General features: G+C 48.8%; 1 protein-coding gene across 3 annotated transcripts in view; it reads left to right on the top strand.

The window, feature by feature from the left end:
- Window positions 1–638: 638 nt before the first annotated feature.
- LOC140385831 (uncharacterized) overlaps window positions 639–23,507 on the top strand; it is a 47,526-nt gene continuing 24,657 nt past the window's right edge. Inside the window, exons 1-3 of one of the 3 annotated variants that reach the window (XM_072468399.1) lie at window positions 639–780; window positions 6,358–6,497; window positions 9,519–9,602. In XM_072468399.1, the coding sequence (XP_072324500.1) occupies window positions 748–780; window positions 6,358–6,497; window positions 9,519–9,602 (257 nt within the window). In that variant the 5' untranslated portion in view covers window positions 639–747. Of the gene's footprint in view, window positions 781–1,391; window positions 1,473–2,755; window positions 2,775–6,357; window positions 6,498–9,518; window positions 9,603–23,507 lie in introns of those variants that run through there. The other 2 variants (XM_072468400.1, XM_072468401.1) reach the window with 2 other exon arrangements.

Raw genomic sequence — 23,507 nt, 5'->3', positions numbered from 1 at the left:
TTAACAGGGGGTGAATGTGGTAGTCACCACTGTTGTATTATATTGTATATATGGGTATTACGGTAAAGCCCCTGTACTACAGGTACGGGGGTAGATCCCTGCCTGCTATCTCCGCCCAGGAGGCAGAGTATAAATGTGTGTGCTCTCCGAACAGCAGCTATTTCGTAAGTTGCTGTAGGAGGCCACACATCTCTGTGTAATAAAGCCTCGATTACATTCTACTCTCGTCTCGTTGTAATTGATAGTGCATCACTTTTCTTCCCATGTACTTAATGATCTGTTGAGCTGCTCGCAGAAAATACTTTTCACTGTACCTCGGTACACGTGACAATAAACAAATCCAATCCAATCCAGGGGGACGCGCTGTTGGTCCTCTCGGCGTCAGGGTGGTGCTTTTGGTCCTCCGGGCAGCAGGGGACGTGCTGTTCGTCCTCCCAGCAGCAGAGTCGTGATTTTGGTTCTCCTGGCAGCAGGGGGCGCGCTGTTGGTCCTCCGGCCACAGGGGGCGCGCTGTTTGACGTCCGGCCACAGGGGGCGCGCTGTTGGTCCTCCGGCCACAGGGGGCGCGCTGTTTGACGTCCGGCCACAGGGGGCGCGCTGTTGGTCCTCCGGCCACAGGGGGCGCCGTGCTGGACGACCGTTTGTCAAAGTCACCAAAGGAGTGGGGGGAGTTGGGCGGCCTGAGGCCCCCCAGACCCTTTAGTAAAACCGCCGGCTGAGGTTTAACCTCACTCAGTGACGCTTATTATGAACATGCCGCCTATTCACAGGTGCCTTCAAGTGAGTAAAGTCGGTGCCGGGGGATTTTCCTGAGCTGACAGCGGGCTTTCGGTGCCTTTCCCCCGGCGCGGTTACTCTGCACCGCCCGAGGCCTGAGAGCGGCGGCCCGGACCAGAGTCCCAACGACGCCCTGACAACAACCCCTGTGAATTAAAACGCTTTTATAACAGTCACAATATGTGGACACCCATCAGTATGTTATTGGATCAGAATGTTGCACAGCTCCTCAACATTTATGTTGCTGTAGTGTGTTCACCATCTAAATGAATACTTCAGACATTCGGCATTTCGGAGGGTATTTATTAATGGTTGTAGAACCAAGGCTAATAGATGGAATTACTCTGCAGATCAGCCAGCATCTCATTGAGCGATGGGATGGGCTCCTTTGTTCCCTCTGGAGGGAGAGATGGGCTGGGAGCAGGCTCATAGTTATTTTAGGGAAGAGAGGTGATTCTATCGGGCGTTTGAGGATTAGGTGAGAGAATCGTCAAGGCAAAAGAAAATTTCCAAAGTGTTGGTGGGAGAATGGAGAGGTCAGGGAATGAGCAGCAGACTGGTGCACGCTAGAAAATCTGACTGAAAGTTGAGGAACTTTTTTTGCTTCGAACAGAGAAAGTTGAGGGGGGATTCTTTTGAGTTCAACGTGATGAAGGATTTTGACGTACAAGGAGAAACTTTCCACTGGCAGGAAGGTGGGTAAGCAGAGGACAGATATAATAGACGAACCAACCAGCTGGAAAGAGGGTAATTTTTACGCAGTGGGTTGTGTTCCTCAAAATGGTGGTGGAAGTAGATTCAATAGTAACTTTCAAAAAGGCAATTGGATATATATTTGCAAAGGAAAAACATTGCAGGGCTGTGGGAAAAGAGCGTGTGAATGGGATGAATTGGATAACTCATAAAGACCTGGCACAGCTCAATAGGCTGAAAGGCCTCCTCCACTGCTGTCTGATTCTATGCATTCCTTAGACAGATGAGGGCTGAGTTGGAAAGATGTCTGAATCCATAAATTCCTTCATGGAATGGCAGGTGTAATTTTAAAAATGGGTGTTGAGCAAAAGATTATATGGGATGATAACCTTGACCAAAACCATTGGTTTTAAAAGAAAATGAGGCTTAGAGGCAGTAGTGGTTAAAGAGAAAGACAACACTTGTATTTATATTGTGACTTTCACAACCTTAGGGCACCTCAAAGTTTTAAAGACCATAAGATGTAGGAGCAGAAGTAGGTCATTCAGCCCATCAAGTCTGCTCTGCCATTCAATGAGTTCATGACTGATCTGTAATGATAATCCTCAACTCCACTTTCCCACCTTATCCCCATAACCCTTGATTCCTTTACTGTTTTTAAATCTGTCTGTCTCAGCCTTGAACATATTTAATGATTCAGCCTCTACAGCGCTCTGCTGTGAAAGTTGCACAGATTCACTACCCTCTGAGAGAAGAGATTTCTCCTCTTCTCTGTCTTAAATGGGTGACCCCCTTACTCTGAGATAATGCCCACTGGCCCTAGACTCTCCCACAAGAGGAAACATCCTCTCAGCATCTACACTGCCAAGCCCCCTGAGAATCCTATATGTCTCAATAAGGTCATTCTTTTAAACTCCAATGAGTACAGGCCCAATCTACTCAACCTCTCTTCATGAGAAAATCCCTCATTTCCACGATCAACCTAGTAAACCTTCTCTGGACTGTCTTCAATGCCAACGTATCTTTCCTTACACAAGGGGGCCAAAATTGTTCACAGACAATGAAATTCTTTTGAAGTGTCGCTGCTGTTGAAGGCAGTGAATTACTGAGCTGTGGGTCAGGGCAGCTAGAGTGGGCAAAGGAAGAGCCAGGGAATTTGGTTTGGAAAGGAAGGGGTTGTTTAGCTGGAAAATATGATATAGTTAGCAAAGATTTCAAACACAAGACTGAGAATTTTAAATTCAAGGTGCCGGGGACCAGCTTCCTTTGGAACTCAGCCTCCTCAGCAAGGATGAGAGTGATAGGTGAGTAAGAAATTGGCGTGGAATCGAAACTGAACTTTAAAGACAGTGAGGGATGAGAGGTTAGCTAGGAGAACATTGGAATTGTCCAGTCTGGTGTTGAGATAAGGCTGAATAAGGGTTTCAGCAGCAGACGAGCTGACTGAAAGTAGGTAATGCTTGTGATGGTGAGGATATAGTTTCAGAAGCTCCAGTTTGGGATCAAAATCATTGCGGAGATTGCAAACAGTTTTTAAACTGCGGGTAATCAAGGAGAGGTAGCAGTGGAAGCAAGCATGGGTAGTCCCCAGAACTGGACCTTAGAAGGTTTGGTGTAGCCAGCCATGTCAAAAGCTATAGAGAGGTTAAGGAGGGATGTTGGAAGAATGGCCACAGTGTGGGATAGTATATACAGCACATCCATCGAGTTAAAGTGAACAACTAGGAAAATAAGCAGATACCTATATAGTCAGAGTGGAACTACTTCACAGTGCAATTGTACTCCCAGCTACAATCCACATTTCGAAAGACAAATCTGTAATTACACTTGGATATTTCTCAATTTAAATAGATATAGTATAAAAATGTTATACATTGACTATTATGCTTAATCGAAGTACTCATAACAACACTGATTTCATAGCTAGAGGATGGGTTTGTTTTAGCAAAGCAAGTTATAAAGTTTACATTCTGTCCTTTTTAATGAAAGCCAAAATTGTCTAATGTGGCAACAAATGACCCATGAGCTGAATCTAAACTGCAAGATCATTAAACCTTGCCCATGATTGTTTTCCTTTGCTTAATATTGAGATTGGACGCTTCTGTCGATTGTTCAAACTTTCTCAGGCTGGATTAGAAAAAGGTGTTTCCTGATTGGTTTAAGAATACTGCTTCTCCATTGGCCTAATGGATTTCAGCAGAGGCAAATGAGAGGACCTAAAAAAGGATTGAACAGAGTACTTTTAAAATGTTGAAAAGCTGGGAACAATGGCGATCCAAAGAGACTTGGGGAAGTCAGGAAACCTAGATCATGGTGGAATTCTCCATTCGCCCAGCTGAGTGTAGGGGATGCACTCAGTCAGGGAAAGAAAATCCCAACGGCCGGAGAATTCCAGCCCATATAAAGTCTCATGGACAGTTACAGAAAATAACCACAGACTGATGGAATACTGGCCTTTACACCTAGAGGACTAGAGTACAAGGATTTTAAAAAAGCTTGTTCCAAATTTTCATCATTAGTGATAAAAATATTGCGGACGGAAAGATTATGTTGAATAATGTAAAGAAATCATCCAATTGGCTTTCATAGGAACTAGATTTACTCGACTGATCTCTCAACTCCAAATAATGAGGAGGGATTACACAAACTCTGGCTGTATTGTCTGGAATTTATAAAGTTATGGGATGATTGCAGCTACAGCAGCATTTATTGTCCGTCCCTAATTGCCCTTGAAAAGATGGTGGTGAGCCACCAGCTTGAACCACTGTAGCTACACCCACAGTGAAGATAGAAAGGGTTTTGACCAGATGACAGTGAAGAATGGAGACATACCTTGAAGTCAGGATAGTGTGTGGAGGGGAACCTGGGTGGTGTTGCCATGCGACGACTGCCATTGCACTTCTAGATGGTAGAGGCCATGGGTTTGGAAGGTGTCAAAGGATCCTCAGTGAGTTCCTGCAGTGCATCTTGTAGATGGTACACACGGTTGCCACTTTGGCGGTGAAGGGAGTGAATGTTTAAGGGTGGATGGGGTGCCAATCAAGCTGCTTTGTCCTGGATTGTATTGAGCTTCTCGAGTGTTCTTGGAGCTGCACTCAATCAGACAAGTGGAGAGTATTCCATTCCACTCCTGACTTGTGCCGTGGGAGTCGGGAGGTGAGTTACCTGCTGCAGAATTCCTAGCCTCCAACCTGCTTTTGTAACCACAGCTGGTGCAATTCAGTTTCTGGTCAATGGTAACCCCCAGTATCAACATACTGGGGGAATTTGATGATGGTGATGTCATTGAATGTCAAGGTGAGATAGCTGGATTCTCTCTTTTTTGCAATGGACATTGCCTGGCACTTGAGTGGCACAAATGTTACCTGCTGTTATCAGCCCAAGCCTGGCTGTTGTCTGGTTTTGCTGCATATGGGTGTGGACTATTTCAGAATATAAGGAGTCAAGAATACTGCTGAACATTCTTCAATCATCAGTGAACAACCTCTATTCTGATCTTGTGTTGGAAGAATGTCATTGATGAAGCAGCTGAAGATTATTGAGCCTCGGACACTACCCTGAGGAGCACCTACATTCATAGAAGCCCTCCAGTGCAGAATGAGGCCATTTGGCCCATTGACACTGAGACGGCCCATTTAAAGAGCACTCCACCCAAGGCAACTTCTTTGCCCTATCTCAATAAACCCTTAACCTACACACCTTTGGATACAATGGGGCAATTTAGTATGGACAATCCATCTAACCTGCACAGCTTTGGATTGTGGGAGGAAACCAGAGCACCCGATGGAAACCACGCAGACACGGAGAAAGTGCAGACTCCGCACAGTCAGTGATGTCCTGGGATTGAATTGATTGACCTCCAACAGCCATAACCATTTTTCTTTGTGCTAGGAGTGTTTCCCCTCTGATTCCCATCGGCTTCAGCTTTGCTCGGGCTTCCTGATGTCATATTCAATCAAATGGTGCCTTGAGGCTTTCTCAAGGGCAGGCATTCTCACCTCACCTCAGGAGTAAAATTTGAAAATACTTACACACAAACAAAGACAGAAGCGATGGACTCTTCCACAAACAACTGATCCTAGATCATATAGAATAGAATCCTACAGTGCAGAAGGAGGCCATTCAGCCCATCACGCTGCACTGACCCTCTGAAAGAGCACCCTACCTCGGCCCACTCCCCAACCCTTTCCCATAATCTCACCTAACCTGAACATCCCTAGACACTTAAGGGCAATTTAGCATGGCTAATCCACCTGATCTGCCCATCTTTGGACTGTGGGACGAAACCGGAGCACCCGGAGGAAATTCACACAGACACGGGGAGAATGTGCAAACTCCATATAGACAATCACCCAAGGCTGAAATTGAACCCAGGTCCCTAGCGCTGTGAGGCAGCAGTGCTAACCACTGTGCCACCGAGCCGCCCCCTTTAAAACTGAGGATGTGTTTGCAGGAGTTGGTTGAGTAAAATTTCATTGGTAGAATGTCAGAGCACTAATGTTGTTACAGTGGAGGAAGTCTAAACACAGATCTGATTGGCCCCTAATGCTGCATTACTAACCATAGAAAAGTCAGAAAGCTGAGAGAGCTGTCCCAGGGTCATGACTACATATTTTCAATGGGTTGCCTCAAGGTGCCATCAATGGAGACCTATAGGATTAGATTTGTCCTTCACCTCAGACATAGGCAATATGTAGCCCAAGGAGATGAGGATTAAGCGAGAAGGAAAGAATAAATAGTTTCATAAAACTAAGCAAGACATTTACAAATACACTTGCAACGTGCAAATTCCTTTCCCTGATAATAGAAAGGTACAAAGGCATCAATAGCAGTAAATTTTAGGAGTGCTGTTTGTGAACCATGCTAATTCCATGTGTTTCTTTGTAGCTTTGCGCTGAAAATGAGCATGTACAAAAAAAGTTAAAGAAACTTCGGCTGAAGAATGAACAGTTGGAGAGTGAGCTTTCAGAAATCCAGGGGAAACTGCAAATGCAACAGCTGATGAGGGACTTTGTAACTACCAGAGAGTAAGTGCTATCCAAGAAAAACTTTCATTTCCTGAAGCTCCACAAACAGACATTACTTAGGAATCCCTAAGCATTGCAGCTGAATTTAAGGTCCAAAAGACCATTTATAACTGTATATCAGGCAACTCACATAATACAGCTCCTCAAAATCCCACTCAGGGAACAGAAAACTAAATTGATGGCTGTTATATAAGGTGACAGCTATCTTCTAAAACTTCAACTACCCAAACTGAGATATGGTATCATTGTGTTTATATTACTGGACAAGTAATCCAGAGGCTGGACTAATAACCTGGAGACATGAGTTCAAGTCCCACCACAGCAGCTGGGAATTTAAATTCATTATTGCTGAAAAAAAGGCATGCTGTCAAAGCTTTTCATTTTGCATTCATCAGGACAGATGCAAGAACGCTAAGTTCGAAAGGAGCAACAATTATATTGCATGAGAAAAGAGATGCTGATTGGTTGGCAAGTCAACTCTGATTGGTTGCGGCTTTGCCATGGTGAATGCACCAGAGGACTGTTGCCTCCCCCCCCCCCCCCCCCCAACATGCTTTTGTTTGCTTATTCAAAAAGTGGTACAATGTCTAGACATATTCCTTTTGCTTGCAGAGTAAAGGTCCCTGTATATGAATATATGTAGCTCCTAGTAAGTGCAAAGAGATCTACCAGCAAACAGCGTAAATTGTTGTTTTCTTTGAAATTTGGCTTTCATGCATCTTGTCCTGGTGAGTACAAGACCTAAAGCTTCAATAGCAGGTTTCTTTTTTTCAGCAGTACTCAAATTTAAACGCAATTAAATAAATCTGGAGAAAAAGCTAGTATCAGTAATGGTGGCCAATTAACTACAGAATTCTCATAAATGCCCATCTGCTGTCCTTAAGGGAAACAAATCTCGTTCTTACCTGGTGTGCCGATGTACTCAGTTGTATTCAAAAGAAGGTTCACCACCACCTTCTCAAGAGCAACTAGGAATGGCCAATAAATGCTGGTCTTACCAGCAATGCCCACATCCAGTGAATTCATTGGAAAAAATGTCTTATATTTATTATTGGCTAGCTCATTAAGCTTAGTCCAAAGATGTGCAGGTTAGGTGGATTGGCCATGATAAATTGCCCTGTGTCCAAAATTGCCCTTAGTGTTGGGTGGGGTTACTGGGTTATGGGGATAGGGTGGGGGTGTTGACCTTGGTAGGGTGCTCTTTCCAAGAGCTGGTGCAAACTCGATGGGCCGATGGCCTCCTTCTGCACTGTAAATTCTATGATCTATGAAAAAAAAAGTTTGTGTTTGTTCTGTTATTTCTCATTGCAGGCAATGCTTTCATATTCTGGAGAGGCTGTGGTGTAGTGGTATTGTTGCTGGTCTAGTAATCCAGAGACCCAGGGTAATGCTCTGGGGAACCAGTTTGTATCCCACTACGGCTGATGGTGAAATTTGAATTCAGTAACAATCTGGAATTAAAAGTGACCATAAAACCATTGTCGATTGTCGTAAAAACTCATTTGGTTTACTAACGGCATCCTGACATGATCTGACCTACATGTGACTTCAGATCCACAGCAATGTGGTTGACTCTTAAATGCCATCTGAAAAGGCCTAGCAAGCCACTCGGTTCAAGGGCGATTATCGAGGGACAATAAATGTTGGCCTGGCCAGCGACACCCATATCCCATGAATGAATTTTTAAAAGTTCTTGATTGGTTTAAATTACATTTAATTGACATTATAGTTAACCTCTCATCTTGTGCCTGCAATTAATGATGCTGCAGCAATTTCCTTTTTAATCCTTTTGTAAAGTTTAGGTGTAACTAAATATGTAAGCATTTTAAAGTGACAAGGGACAACTTGTCTACTTTGAGTTTTCACACAGTGAGAACTCTACTGTGCCAAATATAGTTGGAATATATGTCACAACACCCTGGACTAGTGCAAGGTCAATTCCAGCCCCACTTGATCTGGAGTCGTAACACAGGTGAAATTCGATTTTATTTTAAATACCCTAGGTCCTTGATTGAGCCCAATAAACTGTAGCCACCAGGTTTGTAACTGTTAACACGAGTAACATTTTATTATGTACAGCATTATCATTAAACAGACAGAAAATATAGCTGACTTATCTAATACCACTTTCTCAACCCCCCCCCTTCCTAACTACCCGCACTCTCTATACACACAGCCAAACAATACAGAAGGGAAAGGGTGTTGGAAAGGGAATGAAAATATTAATAAAAATCAAAGGATAAGAATCTTTGATGCACTGGAATGACTTCCAGTCAATATCTTTCTGAAGTTCAGGCTTTCATTTTGATACTTCTTCCCTCTAGGCTTGAGATGGTTTTCTCTGGCAAAGTTGTCTGCAGACTCTGCATCATTTCACTTTCACAGCAAAGAATGTGTTGGGAACTCACTGCTTTCAGAACAACAGAGCAGTCCTTTCACTTCAGCAAGCTGGAGAGAGAGAGAGAGTTTCTTTCACTTCCAAGATCTAAACACTTCTGCCAAGTTCTGTCAAAAAGCATCTCGCAAACCAATCAGTGGCCATTGTCAGGCAGAACACTGCCCCTGGCCAACCCACCAGTTGCCAGTTAACCAATCGATCTAACTCCCTCCAAGCCTTGTTCCTAAGATCTACTTTGTGTCAAGGCATCTGACTTCTCTCAAAAAACAAAACCTGGGAACACAGTCTTCTGACGTGCAGGCTGCTTCAACTTTGAGTCTTCTGCTTAAAGGCACATCTTGGTTATGGATCCACAGACTGAAACAATAAAATAACGTAAAAGAAATGGTTGGAAAGGAAATAAACAGGGAGCACTCTTATATAGACCAGGAATATATGTATACAACAGGAATTGGCGGGTGCATCACCTCATGTTGTGAGTGTGCACCAGTTACTATCCATTCACAGATTATTGCTGGAAGAAGGTTGGATACAGGCTTACTGTAATCATTGGAGATAATTGACGTGATGTTGAAGATATTACAAGCAAATACTAAATGTCACAATTTTGAATGTTTTTCAAGTGCTCAGACACAAACAGAATCTCAACCATGGCACAGAACAGGCGTTAAAGAGGCACATGTTTCAAAGGCAGATGAAAGGAGCAAGTAAGTATTTTAATTATTGTTTTCAAAGATAGTTTTGCATTGAGCAGAAAGAAGTAACGTAATAATTTTTATTGTCACAAGTAGGCTTACATTAACACTGCAATGAAGTGCTCCGAAAGCTAGTGTTTGAAACAAACCTGTTGGACTTTAACCTGGTGTTGTAAGGGTTCTTACTGTGCTCTTTATATATGTCTGAGACGCTCCCCTCCTATCCATCCTCTAGAAACCACCCTATCCTGAATCCCCCTTAGTGGCAGGAGTGGAAAGGTTGGTACCTGCCTCCGCAGAAAGTCCCGCACCTGTAAATATCAAAATTCATTTCCCCCGCCAATGCAAACTTCTCCTCCAGCGCCCTCATACTCGGGAAGCTTCCTTCTATAAACAGGTCCCCCATCCTCTCAATCCCCGCTCTCCGCCAAGTTCGGAACCCCCCATCCATCCTCCCCCAGGGCAAACCGGTGATTATCGCAGATTGAGGACCACACCAATGCCCCCTCTGCTCCCACATGTCTCCTCCACTGCCCCCAGACTCTCAGGGCCGCCACCATCACTGGACTGGTGGAATACCGCGCCGGCGGGAACGGCAGAAGTGCTGTTAACAACGCCCCCAGACTTGTGCCCTTACAAGAAGCCTCCTCCATGCGCACCCACGCCGGCTCCTCCTCCTCCTCCCCCCCCCCCCCCCCCACCCCAAAAAAAATCAGGCACCTCCTCACCATGGCTATGTTAGCCGCCCAGTAGTAATTGCTGAAATTCGGCAGCGCCAGCCCTCCACCCCCCCCCCCCCCCCCGACTCCGCTCGAGCATTGCTCTCTTCACTCGCAGGGACTTGCCCCCCCCACACAAAGCCCACAATAATCTTATTGATCCGCTTAAAAAAGGACCGCGGGATGAAGATGGGGAGGCACTGGAAAACGAATAGGAATCTCGGGAGGACCGTCATTTTTACTGATTGAATTCTGCCCGCCAGAGACAACGGGAGCGCATCCCATCTCCGGAAATCCTCCTTCATCTGATCCACCAACCGGGCCAAGTACAGTTTATGTAGCCTGTCCCAATCCCGTGGCACTTGGATACCCAAGTACCTGAAACTGTCCCCTACCACTCTAAACGGCAGTTCCCCCAGTTGCCTCTCCTGACCCCTCGCCTGGACCACAAACATCTCACTCTTCCCCATATTGAGCTTACACCCCGATAACCGGCCGAATTCCCCTAAAATTCCCATAATTTCTTCCATCCCCTCCATTGGGTCTGAGACATACAACAATAGGTCATCCGCATACAGCGAGACTCTGTCCCCCCCCCCCAGACCAGCCCCTTGAGGCCCTCAGAGCAATTGTCAGCGGCTCTATCGCCAGCGCAAACAGCAGTGGGGAGAGGGGGCATCCCTGTCTCGTCACCCGGTGCAGTCTGAAATAGTCCGAAGTCGTCCTGTTTGTCCGTACACTTGCAACTGGAGCCCGGTACAGCAACCTAACCCAGTCAATAATGCCCCTCCCAAACCCGAACCGCTCCAGCACCTCCCATAAATAATCCTACTCAACCCGGTCAAAGGCTTTCTCCGCATCCATCGCGACCACTACCTCAAACTCCCTACCTTCTGGGGGCATCATGATCACGTTTAGCAGCCTTCTTACATTGGTCACCAACTGCCTGCCCTTAACGAACCCCGCCTGATCCTCCACTATAACGCCCGGTACACAGTCCTCAATCCTGGAGGTCAGGATTTTGGCCAGAGGTTTGGCACCTACGTTCAGCAAGGAAATAGGCCTGTAAGACCCACATAGCTCTGGGTCCTTGTCCCGTTTCAGGATGAGCGAGATCATGGCCTGTGATATCGTCTGGGGCAGAGCCCCTCTTTCCTTAGCCGCGTTAAAGACCTTCATCAGCACCGGCCCCAATATTCCGGAGAACTTTTTATAGAACTCAGCTGGGTAACTGTCCGGTCCCGGGGCCTTATCCGACTGCATGGCCTTCAGACTCTCCACTATCTCCTCCAGCCCGATCGGGGCCCCCAGCCCTTCTGCCAGCTCCCCATCCACCTTCGGGAAAGTCAGCCCATCCAACAAGTGCCTCATCCCCTCTGGCCCCGCAGAGGGTTCCAACCTATACAACCTGCTATAAAAGTCCCGAAAGGTCTTGCTCACCCCCGCTGAGTCCCCAACTATGTTCCCATCCCCGTCAATAACTTTCCCTATTTCTCTAGCTGCCTCCCTCTTTCTAAGCTGCTGTGCAAGCATTCTGCTGGCCTTCTCACCGTGGTCGTAAATCGCCCCCTTCGCCTTTCTGAGCTGTTCCACTGCCCTCCCGGTGGTTAACAAACCAAATTCCGCCTGTAGCCTCCGGCGTTCCCTTAAAAGCCCTGCCTCTGGAGCCTCCGCATGCCTCCTATCAACTCGTAGAATCTCTTTTACCAGTCGGTCCGTTTCAGCCCTATCCGTCCTGTCCCTGTGAGCCCGGATCGTGATCAGTCCTCCTCTCACCACTGCCTTCAGTGCTTCCCAGACCACCGCTGCTGAGACCACCCCCGTATCATTTACCTGCAGGTAATTCAGCATGCACTTCCTCAGCCTCTCACACACTGCTTCGTCCGCCAATAGCCCTACATCCTACGGGCGCTGCTTGCTATCCATACTAACCTGCAGGTCCACCCAGTGCGGAGCATGGTCCGAGATCGTAATTGCCGAGTACCCCGTATCCACCACCGCCACCAATAGGGCCCTACCCAAGACAAAGAAATCGATCCGGGAATACACCTTATATACGTGGGAGTAAAAAGAAAATTCCTTCACCCTCGGCTGCCTATATCTCCATGGATCCCCCCCCCCGATCTGCTCCATGAACCCTTTCAGCTCCTTTGCCATTCCTGGCACTTTGCCCGTTCTCGAGCATGATAGCTCCTGGCCTGGATCAATAACCGTATTAAACTCCCCTTCCATAATCAACTTATGCGAGTCCAGGTCCGGAATCTTCCCTAGCACCCTCTTTATAAAATCCCCGTCACCCCAATTTGGCGCATATACATTGACCAGCACTACCTTCAGCCCCTGCAGCTTGCCGCTAACCATCATATATCGACCTCCCACATCTGAGACTATTCTTCCCACCTCAAATGCCACCCGCTTGTTAATCAGAATCGCAACCGCTCTAGTCTGTGTATCCAGCCCCAAGTGGAAAACCTGACTAATCCAGCCTTTCCTCAACCTGACCTGGTCCGCTACTTTAAGATGCGTCTCCTGCAGCATTACCACGTCCACCTTCAGTCCCCTCAAGTGCGCAAACACACGTGCCCTCTTTACCGGCCCATTTTGCCCTCGAACATTCCAGGTGATCAGCCTAGCTGGGGGGCAAAGTGGCCCTCCCCTCCCCCCGCCCCCGGTCAGCCATCCCCTTTCTTGGGCCCGCCTCCAGCCCATGCACCACGCCTCCTCCGGCACCCCGCCCGGCGGCCCCCACCCCCGACCGCCTCAGTGTCCCTCCATCGAAGTCCCTCCCTCGTCAGCAGAACCCATCCCCCCCCCCCCAGCAACTCTACTCTAAAACCTAGCCCATCTAGTAAACTAAGCGTATACACCCCCCCCCCCCCACTGTGCTTCCGTGAGCTAGCTCACACAGCTAGCTTGGTGGCCCCTGCCCCCGGCGCCAAGAAGTCTTCCACCTATTGTTCCCTCGCTCCCCTCCCCCCGCTCATACAAACAAAATCCCTCAGCTAACAATCCCCAAACAAACACCCAACAGCAAGAAAACACGAAAACAAAAGCACCACCCACCGAAACTCAGACAGGCACATCTCCATCCCAAAAAAGTGCACATCAATAAAACCACAAAAAGGACATTGCCAACATCTACCGAGAAAAAGAACCCAAAAACGAAAAATCGACTTTCCTCCCCACCGCCCCCTTTTTCCTAAACAGAGCTCCAAAAACAGACACAAACGAGAAGGCATAACCAATTTAAAAACAGGAAAACAAAACCCACCAAAAACCAAGGGAGGGAAAAGAAAAAACACAGAAAAATAGAAAAAAGGGGCCCAATATAGGCCAACACGTTGCCTCTATGTCCGAGAGTTCTCAGACCTCCACCAGTCATTTCCTTTTAGCTTTTAGCAAAGTCCAGCGCCTCATCGGGCGACTCGAAATAGTGATGCTGATCCTCATGCGTGACCCAAAGACGCGCCGGATACAGCAGACCGAACTTCACCTGCTTCTCAAAGAAAATAGCATTGACTTCGTTAAAGCCTGCCCTCTTCCTCGCCACCTCCACACTCAGGTCCTGGTACACCCGCAGGATGCTGTTGTCCCACTTGCAACTCCGCGTGCGCTTGGCCCACTGAAGAATGCATTCCTTGTCCAGGAACTTGTGGAATCTCACCACCATTGCCCTCGGGGGGGGAGGGTGTTCCCCGCTCGCGGCTTCCTAGCAAGCGCTCGGTATGCCCTGTCCACCTCCAACGGTAGGGGGGAATGCCCCCTCCCCCAGCAGCTTTTCGAACATACCCGACAATTCTCAAGTTCTGCCGGTGGGACCGGTTCTCAAGGTCCTCCACCTTCTCCAGGAGCCTTTTCTGCTGTTCCCAAAGCATCCCCACCTCCGGCTCCACCTCTGTATGATGCTCCTCCTGTTCAAGCAGCGCCTTCTCCACCTTTTGAATCGCCCGATCCTGGGCGTCCAGTCTGCTCTTTAACACAATCAGTTGATTCTTTAACCGGGTCCAAACATTCCCGCTTCTGCCTGGCAAAATCATCCTGAATGGCCTGCATCACTGGGTCCGTTGGTCGCTGCACTGCCACCCCAGGGATCCGGCCCTCGGCCATACTGTCTCCTGCTGCAGCTTCTTGTTTCTGCCCTTCCGTGTACTTCTGGTCCTTTTCTCCATACACCGATACGTGGAAGGGGTGCCCAATTGCCTCAACCTTCGAATTTGCCGTTTAAAACTGGAGAAGGTCCGGCGGAAAGGTCCAAAAGTCCAACCAAAGCGGGAGCCACCAAATGTGCGACTTACTCCTTCATAGCCGCCACCGGAAGCCCCCCCGCCCCATTATCAACCGGTGCGAGTCCAGGTCCGGGATCTTCCCCAACACCTGCCTCATAAACTCTGCATTATCCCAGTTCTGGGCATAAACATTCACCAACACCACCAGCATCCTCTCCAATTTCCCGCTCACCATAACAAACCTCCCTTCCGAGTCACGATGCTGTCCACTTCAAGACCCATTTATTTGTCAAGACCGCTATCCCCCACGTCTTCAGATACAGTCCTGAATATCAGACCTGCCCTACCCACCCTTTCCAGAGCCTAGTTTTATCCCCAATCTTCAGGTCAGTTTCCTGTAAGAATGCCTCATCCGCCTTTGAGCTTCTCAAATGCGTAACATGAGAGCAATCTAGACCGGCACTTTCGGCCCTCTCACGTTCCATGTGATCAGCACCCCCCCCCCGCCCATCATCCACAGCCCCTCCTGGGCCAGCCTCCGTCCCGCTACCAGGCCCGCCCTCGGATGTCCACAGTCATCGACCCACCCCCCCCATCATACCACATTAAAAAAACGCTCCCCTGTCAGCAGTCCCCCTTCCCCCACCCCACAGAACAACAATCCCAACCCCCATCAACACTCGAACCACCTGCTCGTTCCCCACTGCGCTTCCGTGAACTAGCCCGCCCAGCTAGCCTGGTAGACCCCAACCATGGTGCCCAGCATCCTACCCCCACTGGTTCCCCTCCCTCCTGCACCAACGCTCTCCTGGTGCAAACAACATCAACATTCAAAGACCGAAAGAGACTAGAACAACCCCCCAACCCCCACAGAAGAACAGAGGACAATGCCCCCAGAGGGCAAAAAAAACACCTCCTCCAAAGTGCAATGTCCTTTTTCTGCCAGTCCATTGTCTCTCACAAACCCCGTCGCCTGCTCTGGCATCCCAAATTAGTATTCTCAGCGATTATAGGTCACCCAGAGGCGGGCTGGGCACAGCATTCCGAACTTCACCCCCTTTTTAAAGAGGGCAGCCTTCACTGTTAAAGCCCGCTCTCCTCTTGGCCAGCTCTGCACCCAGGTCCTGGTATACTTGAAGTTTGCTGCCCTCCGAGGTACACCGCCTAGTCTGCCTGGCCCACCTCAGATTCCGTTCCTTGACCAGAAACCGCCGCAATCGCACCACCATCGCCCTTGGCGGCTCGTTGCCCTGCGGCTTCCTTTTAAAAAATTGTCTTTATTGTCACAAGTAGGCTTCCATTAGCACTGCAATGAAGGTATTGTGAAAAGACCCTAGTCGCCCCATTCCGGTATGTCTGTTCGGGTACACAGAGGGAGAATTCAGCATGTCCAAATTCATCAACACCCTGTCCACCTCTAGGGTCTGTTCGAAGACCCCCTCTCCCAGCAACTTCTACAATATCTTGGCTACATACGAGCCAGCGTCCGCTCCCTCAATGCCCTCTGGCAACCCCACAATCCTCAGGTTCTGTCTCTGGGAGCGATTCTCCAAAGCCTCCACCTTCTCCCGAAGCCGCTTCTGGGTATCTTGCATCACCCCTATCTCAGCCGCCTATTAAGTAAGCTGCCCCTCATGCTCCCCCACCGGCTCTTCCACCTTCTGGATCGACTGGCTTTGAGTCTCCAACCTCAGCTCCACGTATCAATCCCATCCTTAAGCGGATCCACCTGTCCTCGCCAGGTCTTCCAGAGACTCCTTCTCTGCCAGGTGAACTTGTTTAAAAAGTCGACCAGCTGTTCCATAGACCACTATGAACAGCTGGTCCCTTACCCTCTGCTATCTTTCCCTGTGTCCCAGGCACAGTTTCTCGCTCCAACAGCTCCTTTCGCCTAAAACCACTTCTGGTCCACGAATCCATCCACCGGTGGAATAAGCTTTTTCTCCACCACTCCTGCACCTTTTTCCACTAAAATGTTCGCCCGCTAATCGGGGAAAAGGTCCAAAAATACCTCCACAAGCGGGAGCTACCAGATGTGCGACCACTCACACCATGGCCACCACCGGAAGTGGAATTCCCTCCCTAACAGCACTGTGGGTGTATCTACACCTCGGGGACTGCAGCGGTTCAAAGAGGCATCTCACCGCCATCTTCTGAAGGGCAACTAGGGATGGGCAATAAATGCTGGCTTAGCCAGCCAAGGCACATCCCATAAATGAATACATTTTTTAAAAGGTTCACTGACTCAGGAGCTGATCTGGGAACGATCAAGACACTTCCAGACAGTCCGGCTCTTGTTACTAGGCAGAAACCAATGTAACAAACATCGGAACATCTTGTACCTTAAATGTTACAGTTGCCACAGACTGATAATTTAGGTCCCAGAGATATAATGAATTGAATTCATTACAGTTTACTTTTCATTAGATTATTAATGGTGCCCCTCTAAGAAGGGAGCACTTATTCCCTCAGAACTGAACACCTGCCAATCATAGTTAAAAGGACAGGGAGAAATCTGCAATTTGCTGCCCCCAGAAGGGTGTGGGTGCTCAGACAATTCAAATGTTCAAAATTGAGGTTGAAAGATTCCTGAAATAAAAACAGGAAATTCTGGAAAAGCTCAGCAGGTCTGGCAGGATCTGTGGAGAGAGAAACAGAGGTAGCATTTTGAGTCTGTATGGTTCTTCAGAGCTAAAGAAAGGGAGAAACTTGATGGATTTTATACTGTAGAAGAGGGGTTGGAGTAAAGAAGGTCAGTGATAGGTGGGAGCGAGGAGAGATTGCAACAAAGATGTGTAGGTCACAAGATAGGAAATGAAGTGCTGACAGTAGCACAAAGGTAAGATAGCAGAACAATTTAATCGGGGAACAAAAGGTTAATGCTCAGTGAAAGCAAAAGGTAAGAACTAATGGGAAGATCAGGTGCTGCTCCTGCAGTTTGTGTTGTGCTTGACTGAACAGGCACGATTAGACACATTACCGCCCTCCGGACTCAATATTGAGTTTAACAACTTTGGACTGTGACCTTTCACCTCCATTTTACCCTTGTTTTAATCCCAAAAATGTTTGCCCCAATGCAACCACCTGTCATTTGTTCTTACATTTTGCTTTCACTGAGCATAGACCTTTGATCTCCTGTTAACATATTCTGCAATCTTACCTTAATGCTTATCAGCAATTCCATAGTCCTTCACGCTGCCACTAATGCTTCCTCCGCCTTGTGACCTATGCACCTTTGCTGCAATCTCTCCCAGCTCCCACCTATCGCTGACCTTCCACTCTGCTCCACTGTTCCACCCCCTCTTATACACTATTTAATCCTTCACATTGTCTCCCTCTCTTTAGCTGTGAAGAGTCTACGGACTCAAAACATTACCTCTGTTTTCCTCTTCACAATTGGTGCCAGATCGGCAGAGATTTTTCTGCATTTTCTGTTTCTATTTCACATTTCCAGCATCCGCAGTATTTTGCTTTTATTTGATGAATTTCTTTTGGGTGAAAGTATTGAAATATTTGGGGGGAAATATGGGAAAAGAGTTGAGGTCCAGATCACCTGTGATTTAATAGAATGCTAGACCAGGCACTGAGGGTTGAATGACCGACTTATTCCTGTGCTCTTAGGTTATTTTCAAGTGACTTTTCATAGACGTTTTTGAAACCTCTTTGTATGCCAAGAAATAAATGTTGTTGCTTGGTCCCTCGGTAGTGTCTCAAACTACTGAAGACATATTTATTTATCTTGAAGAGCAGCGACTAGGGAAATACGCCAACTATTCAATAGTACTGAAGACTTGTGCTCCAGAACGTGCCGCACCCCTAGCCAAACTGTTCCAGTGCAGCTACAACACTGGCATCCACCCGGCAATGTGGAAAATTGCATAGGGGCGTCTTGTACCCAAGAAACAGGACAAACCCAACCCAGCCAATTACCAGCAAAGTGATGGAAGGAGTCATTCACAGTGCTATCAGGCGGCACTTACTCAGCAATATCTTGCTCACAGACGCTGAGTTTGGGTTCTACCAGGATCACTCAGTGCCTGACCTCATTACAGCCTTGGTTCAAACATGGACAAAAGAGCTGAATGCCAGAGGTGAGGTGAGAGTGACTGCCCTTGACATCAAGGCAGCATTTGACCGAGTATGGCATCAAGGAGCCCTAGCTAAACTGGAGTCAATGGGAATCAGGGGGAAAACTCTTTGCTGGTTGGATTCATACCTGGCACAGAGGAAGATGGTTGTGGTGGTTGGAGGTCAATCATCTCAGTCCAGGACATCACTGCAGGAGTTCCTCAGGGTAGTGTCCTCGGCCCAACCATCTTCAGCTGCTTCATCAATGACCTGCCTTCCATCATAAGGTCAGAAGTGGGGATGTTTGTGGATGACTGCACAATGTTCATCACCATTTGCGACTCCTCAGATAATGAAGCAGTCCATGTCCAAATGCAGCAAGACCTGGCCAATATCCAGACATGGACTGACAAGTGGCAAGTTACATTCGTGCCACACAAGGGCCAGGCAATGACCATCTCCTACAGGAGAGGATCTAACCACCGCCCCTTGACATTCAATGGCATTACCACCGCTGAATCCCCCACAATCAACATCCTGGGGGTTACCATTGATCAGAAACTGAACTGGACTATTAATACTGTGGCTACCAGGGCAGGTCAAAGGCTAGGAATCCTTCAGCGAGTAACTTATCTCCTGACCCCCAAAGCCTGTCCACCATGTACAAGACAGAAGTCAGGAGTGTAATGGAATACTCTCCACTCGCCTGCATGGGTGCAGCTCCATCAACACTCAAGAAGCTCAACACCATCCAGGACAAAGCAACCCGCTTGATTGCTCCCCCTTCCACAAACATTCAAACCCTCCACCACCGACGAACAGTTACAGCCGTGTGTACCATTTACAAGATGCACTGCAGTAACTCACCAAGGTTCCTCAGACAGCACCTTCCAAACCCACGACAACTACCACCTAGAAGGAGAAGAGCAGCAGGTAACGGGGACCCCACTGTCATAATATACACCAGTATATCATGGTGCAGACACACACTGATGGACACACAGTGGGACCAATCAACATACACAACACCGCAGCCAATCACCAGTGAGAGCACACGCACTATAAAGACAGGGAGCATCAGAGTTCCCGCTCATTCGAGTTGCAGCTAGCTAGGAGGACAGAGCTCACAGCCTGCAACACAGACATTCACCATGTGCTGAGTGCATCGACTGGTTAGGACAAGGCAGAGGTCTTTAGTTAAAGCTAGTATCGTATTAACCCACAGTTTAAGTATGTTTAAACAGTTAATGATTCAATAAAATAGTGTTGCACTATTTCAAGTGTTGGTGACCTGTCTGTGATCCAGAACACCCAACACATCATGATACCAGGTGTGGTGGGATACTAGCACTTCTTAGACCTACCTGCAAGTGATCTGCCTTTCGCCAGCATTCCGTCATCCTGCAACATGGACAACATTAGCCCGCCGCTGCCGTTCCGCATCGACGGCAACCTCGGGGCCAATTGGAAGATTTTCAAACAGCGCTTCCAGCTCTTCCTCGAAGCCACGGACAGGGAGGGCGCCTCGGACACCAGAAAGATTGCTCTTCTCCTCTCCACAGCCGGGGTCCATGCCATCCACATTTTCAACTCTCTCACTTTCGCAGATGATAAAGATAAGACGAAGTTCAAGACGGTCCTCCTCAGGTTTGACACTCACTGCAGCGTAGAGGTGAATGAAAGTTTTGAACACTACGTGTTCCAGCAGCGTTTGCAGGGTAAGGATGAACCTTTCCAATCCTCCGCATCCTTGCGCAATCTTGCAGCTACGGGCCCACCTCCGACTCCATGATACGCGACCAGATCGTTTTCGGTGTTCAGTCGGACCCCCTATGTCAGCAGCTCCTCAAAGTAAAGCAACTCACCCTAGCGACCGCCATCGAGACCTGTGTCTTACATGAAAACGCCACGAGTCGGTATTCCCATATACAAGTGGCTGAAACGGCGCGGCAAGATCCTCACGAGGCGGAACGGGTCCAAGTGATTGAGCACCTCCATGGCCTCAGCCTGGATGAGGGCGGCCATTTCGCACGCTTTTCGCAGACTCCCGCGCTTGTATGCACCAAACGAGGGGATGGCGACGTTAAGGAACGTAATGCGCAGGCGCGCTCGACCGCACCGCGCATGCGCAGTGGCGCAGCGAACGTGCTGACGTCACGATGTGCGGCAACTGTGGCTCTGCCCATTTAAAGCGGCAATGCCCTGAAAAATCTCGACAATGTCTACGATGTGGAAGACTTGGCCACTATGCTGCCTTCTATCGAGCAGCTCAGCCTGCCAGCTCCCATCGCTTCAGCCAGCCTCGCAGGAATGTTCGGGCAATTCAACCCACGTTCACTGAGTCCGATGCGGACCTCCCACACAGCCGTGACACCGAGGACCCGAAGGCGCCTTTTCGAGTCGGTGTCGTAACGAAAAACAGGCTGTCCCCGAAGCAAAGACACCAGCTGCTGTCGGTATACAGCATCGATCCAGACAATGAGTGGTGTGCCACCCTGACGGTCAACCGGTCCCAAATACGATTCTGCCTGGACACTGGTGCCTCCGCCAATCTCATGGCGTGGTCTGCTTTCCAAAGCCTTCGTGTCAAACCAGCCATCCTTCCATCGGCCTGCCAGCTATTTGACTACAATGGCAACATCATTCCTGCTACCGGGTCGTGCCAACTTGAAGTGACGCACAAGTCACGGAAAGCCATCCTTCCTTTCGAGATTGTGGGCTCCTCGAAGGACTCCCTGCTTGGCGCACAGGCGTGCAAGCTGTTGAACCTCATTCAAAGAGTTCACTCTCTTTCTCCTGATGACACGCCTGCCTTCCAGGACGCTGACTTCAGGGCGCAACTCGACGCCATCATCGACCAGCACTACGACGTCTTCGAAGGCATGGGCACGCTCCCATATACTTACAAGATCCTACTCAAACAGAACGCCATGCCTGTGGTGCATGCATCTCGCAGAGTCCCAGCACCCCTCAAGGACCGCCTCAAGCAGCAGCTGCAGGACCTCCAAGACCAAGGAGTGATCTCAAGAGTTACGGAACCAACCGACTGGACCAGTTCCATGGTGTGCGTATAAAAGCCTTCTGGCGAGCTGAGAATTTGCATTGATCCCAAGGATCTGAATCGCAATATCATGAGGGAGCATTATCCAATTCCCAAGCGCGAAGGGATCACATGCGAGATGGCTCGCGCCAAGCTCTTCACCAAACTTGACGCCTCGAAAGGATTCTGGCAAATCCAGCTCGACAAATCCAGCAGGAAACTATGTACCTTTAACACCCCCTTTGGCAGATATTGTTACAACAGGATGCCGTTTGGGATCATATCGACTTCAGAAGTGTTCCACAGAATCATGGAACAAATGATGGAAGGCATTGAAGGTGTTCGCGTCTATGTCGACGACATAACCATTTGGTCCAGGAGCATGTCAGTCGCCTCCAGCGCGTGTTCAAACGCATACGGGAGCAGGGCCTATGCCTCAACAGAGCCAAATGCTCCTTTGGTCAGACGGAACTCAAGGGGACCACATCTCCCAGTTGGGTGTACGGCTGGATGCGGACAGGGTGGCTGCTATCACAGCCATGAAAACGCCAGAGGACAAGAAGGGCAGTCCTTCGATTTCTGAGCATGGTCAACTTCCTAGGGAAGTTCATCCCTAACCTCACCTCTCATGCCACGGCTCTCAGAAACCTGATCAGGAAGACGACAGACTTCCAATGGCTTCCTGCCCACGAGCGCAAATGGAGAGAACTCAAAACCCATCTCACCACGGCCCCAGTCTTAGCCTTTTTTGATCCAGCGAAAGAGACAAAAATTTTGACCGATGCCAGCTAATCTGGCATTGGGGCAGTGCTCCTGCAACGTGATGAGGCCTCATTATGGGCCCCCGTTGCATATGCGTCACGCGCCATGACCCCCATGGAACAGCGCTACGCGCAGATAGAAAAGGAGTGCCTGGGCCTGTTGACCGGTGTCGTCAAGTTTCATGACTATGTGTACGGCCTTCCCCAATTCACCGTCGAGACCGACCATCGCCCGCTGGTCAATATAATACAGAAAGACTTGAACGACATGACGCTTCGCCTCCAGCGCATTCTGCTCAAGCTCCGGCGATACGACTTCCAGCTGGTATACACCCTGGGCAAAGACCTAATCATTGCCGACGCTCTCTCCAGGGCAGTCAACACTCCGTGTGACCCAGCGGGATTCGTCTTCCAGGTTGACGCCCATGTGGCCTTCGTGGCCTCCAATCTACCTGCCACCGATGAATGCCTCGTCCAAATTTGCCGCGAGACAGCGGCTGACCCTTTGCTAAAGCGTGTCATGTGCCACCTAACAGATGGGTGGCTCAAGGGCCAATGCCCGCAGTTCTACAACATCAGAGATGATCTGGCGGTAGTCGATAGTGTTCTCCTGAAACTGGACCGCATTGTCATCCCACACAGCATGCGCCAGCTCGTCTTGGAACAGCTACACGAGGGCCATCTTGGCGTGGAGAAGTGCCGCCGACGGGCCCGAGAGGCAGTGTACTGGCCCGGCATCAATGACGACATCGCCAACACAGTGCTCAACTGCCCCACTTGTCAGTGCTTCCAGCTGGCCCAACCACGTGAGACCCTACAGCCCCATGAGTTGGTCACGTCCCCTTGGTCCAAGGTCGGCACTGACCTGTTCCACGCGTTGGGCAAGGACTATGTCCTGATTGTAGACTACTTTTGAAACTACCCGGAGGTGGTACATTTACACGATATCACATCGTCTGCAGTCATCCGTGCCTGTAAGGACACCTTTGCTCGACACAGCATCCCACTCACTGTGATGTCGGACAATGGCCCCTGCTTCGCAAGCCAGGAATGGTCCAACTTTACCAGGATGTACAACTTTATGCATGTGACATCCAGTCCCC

Source organism: Scyliorhinus torazame, chromosome 11, assembly GCF_047496885.1.
Source record: "Scyliorhinus torazame isolate Kashiwa2021f chromosome 11, sScyTor2.1, whole genome shotgun sequence".
NCBI classification, from domain to species: Eukaryota; Metazoa; Chordata; class Chondrichthyes; order Carcharhiniformes; family Scyliorhinidae; genus Scyliorhinus; species Scyliorhinus torazame.
This window is presented reverse-complemented; position numbering and strand designations above follow the sequence as displayed.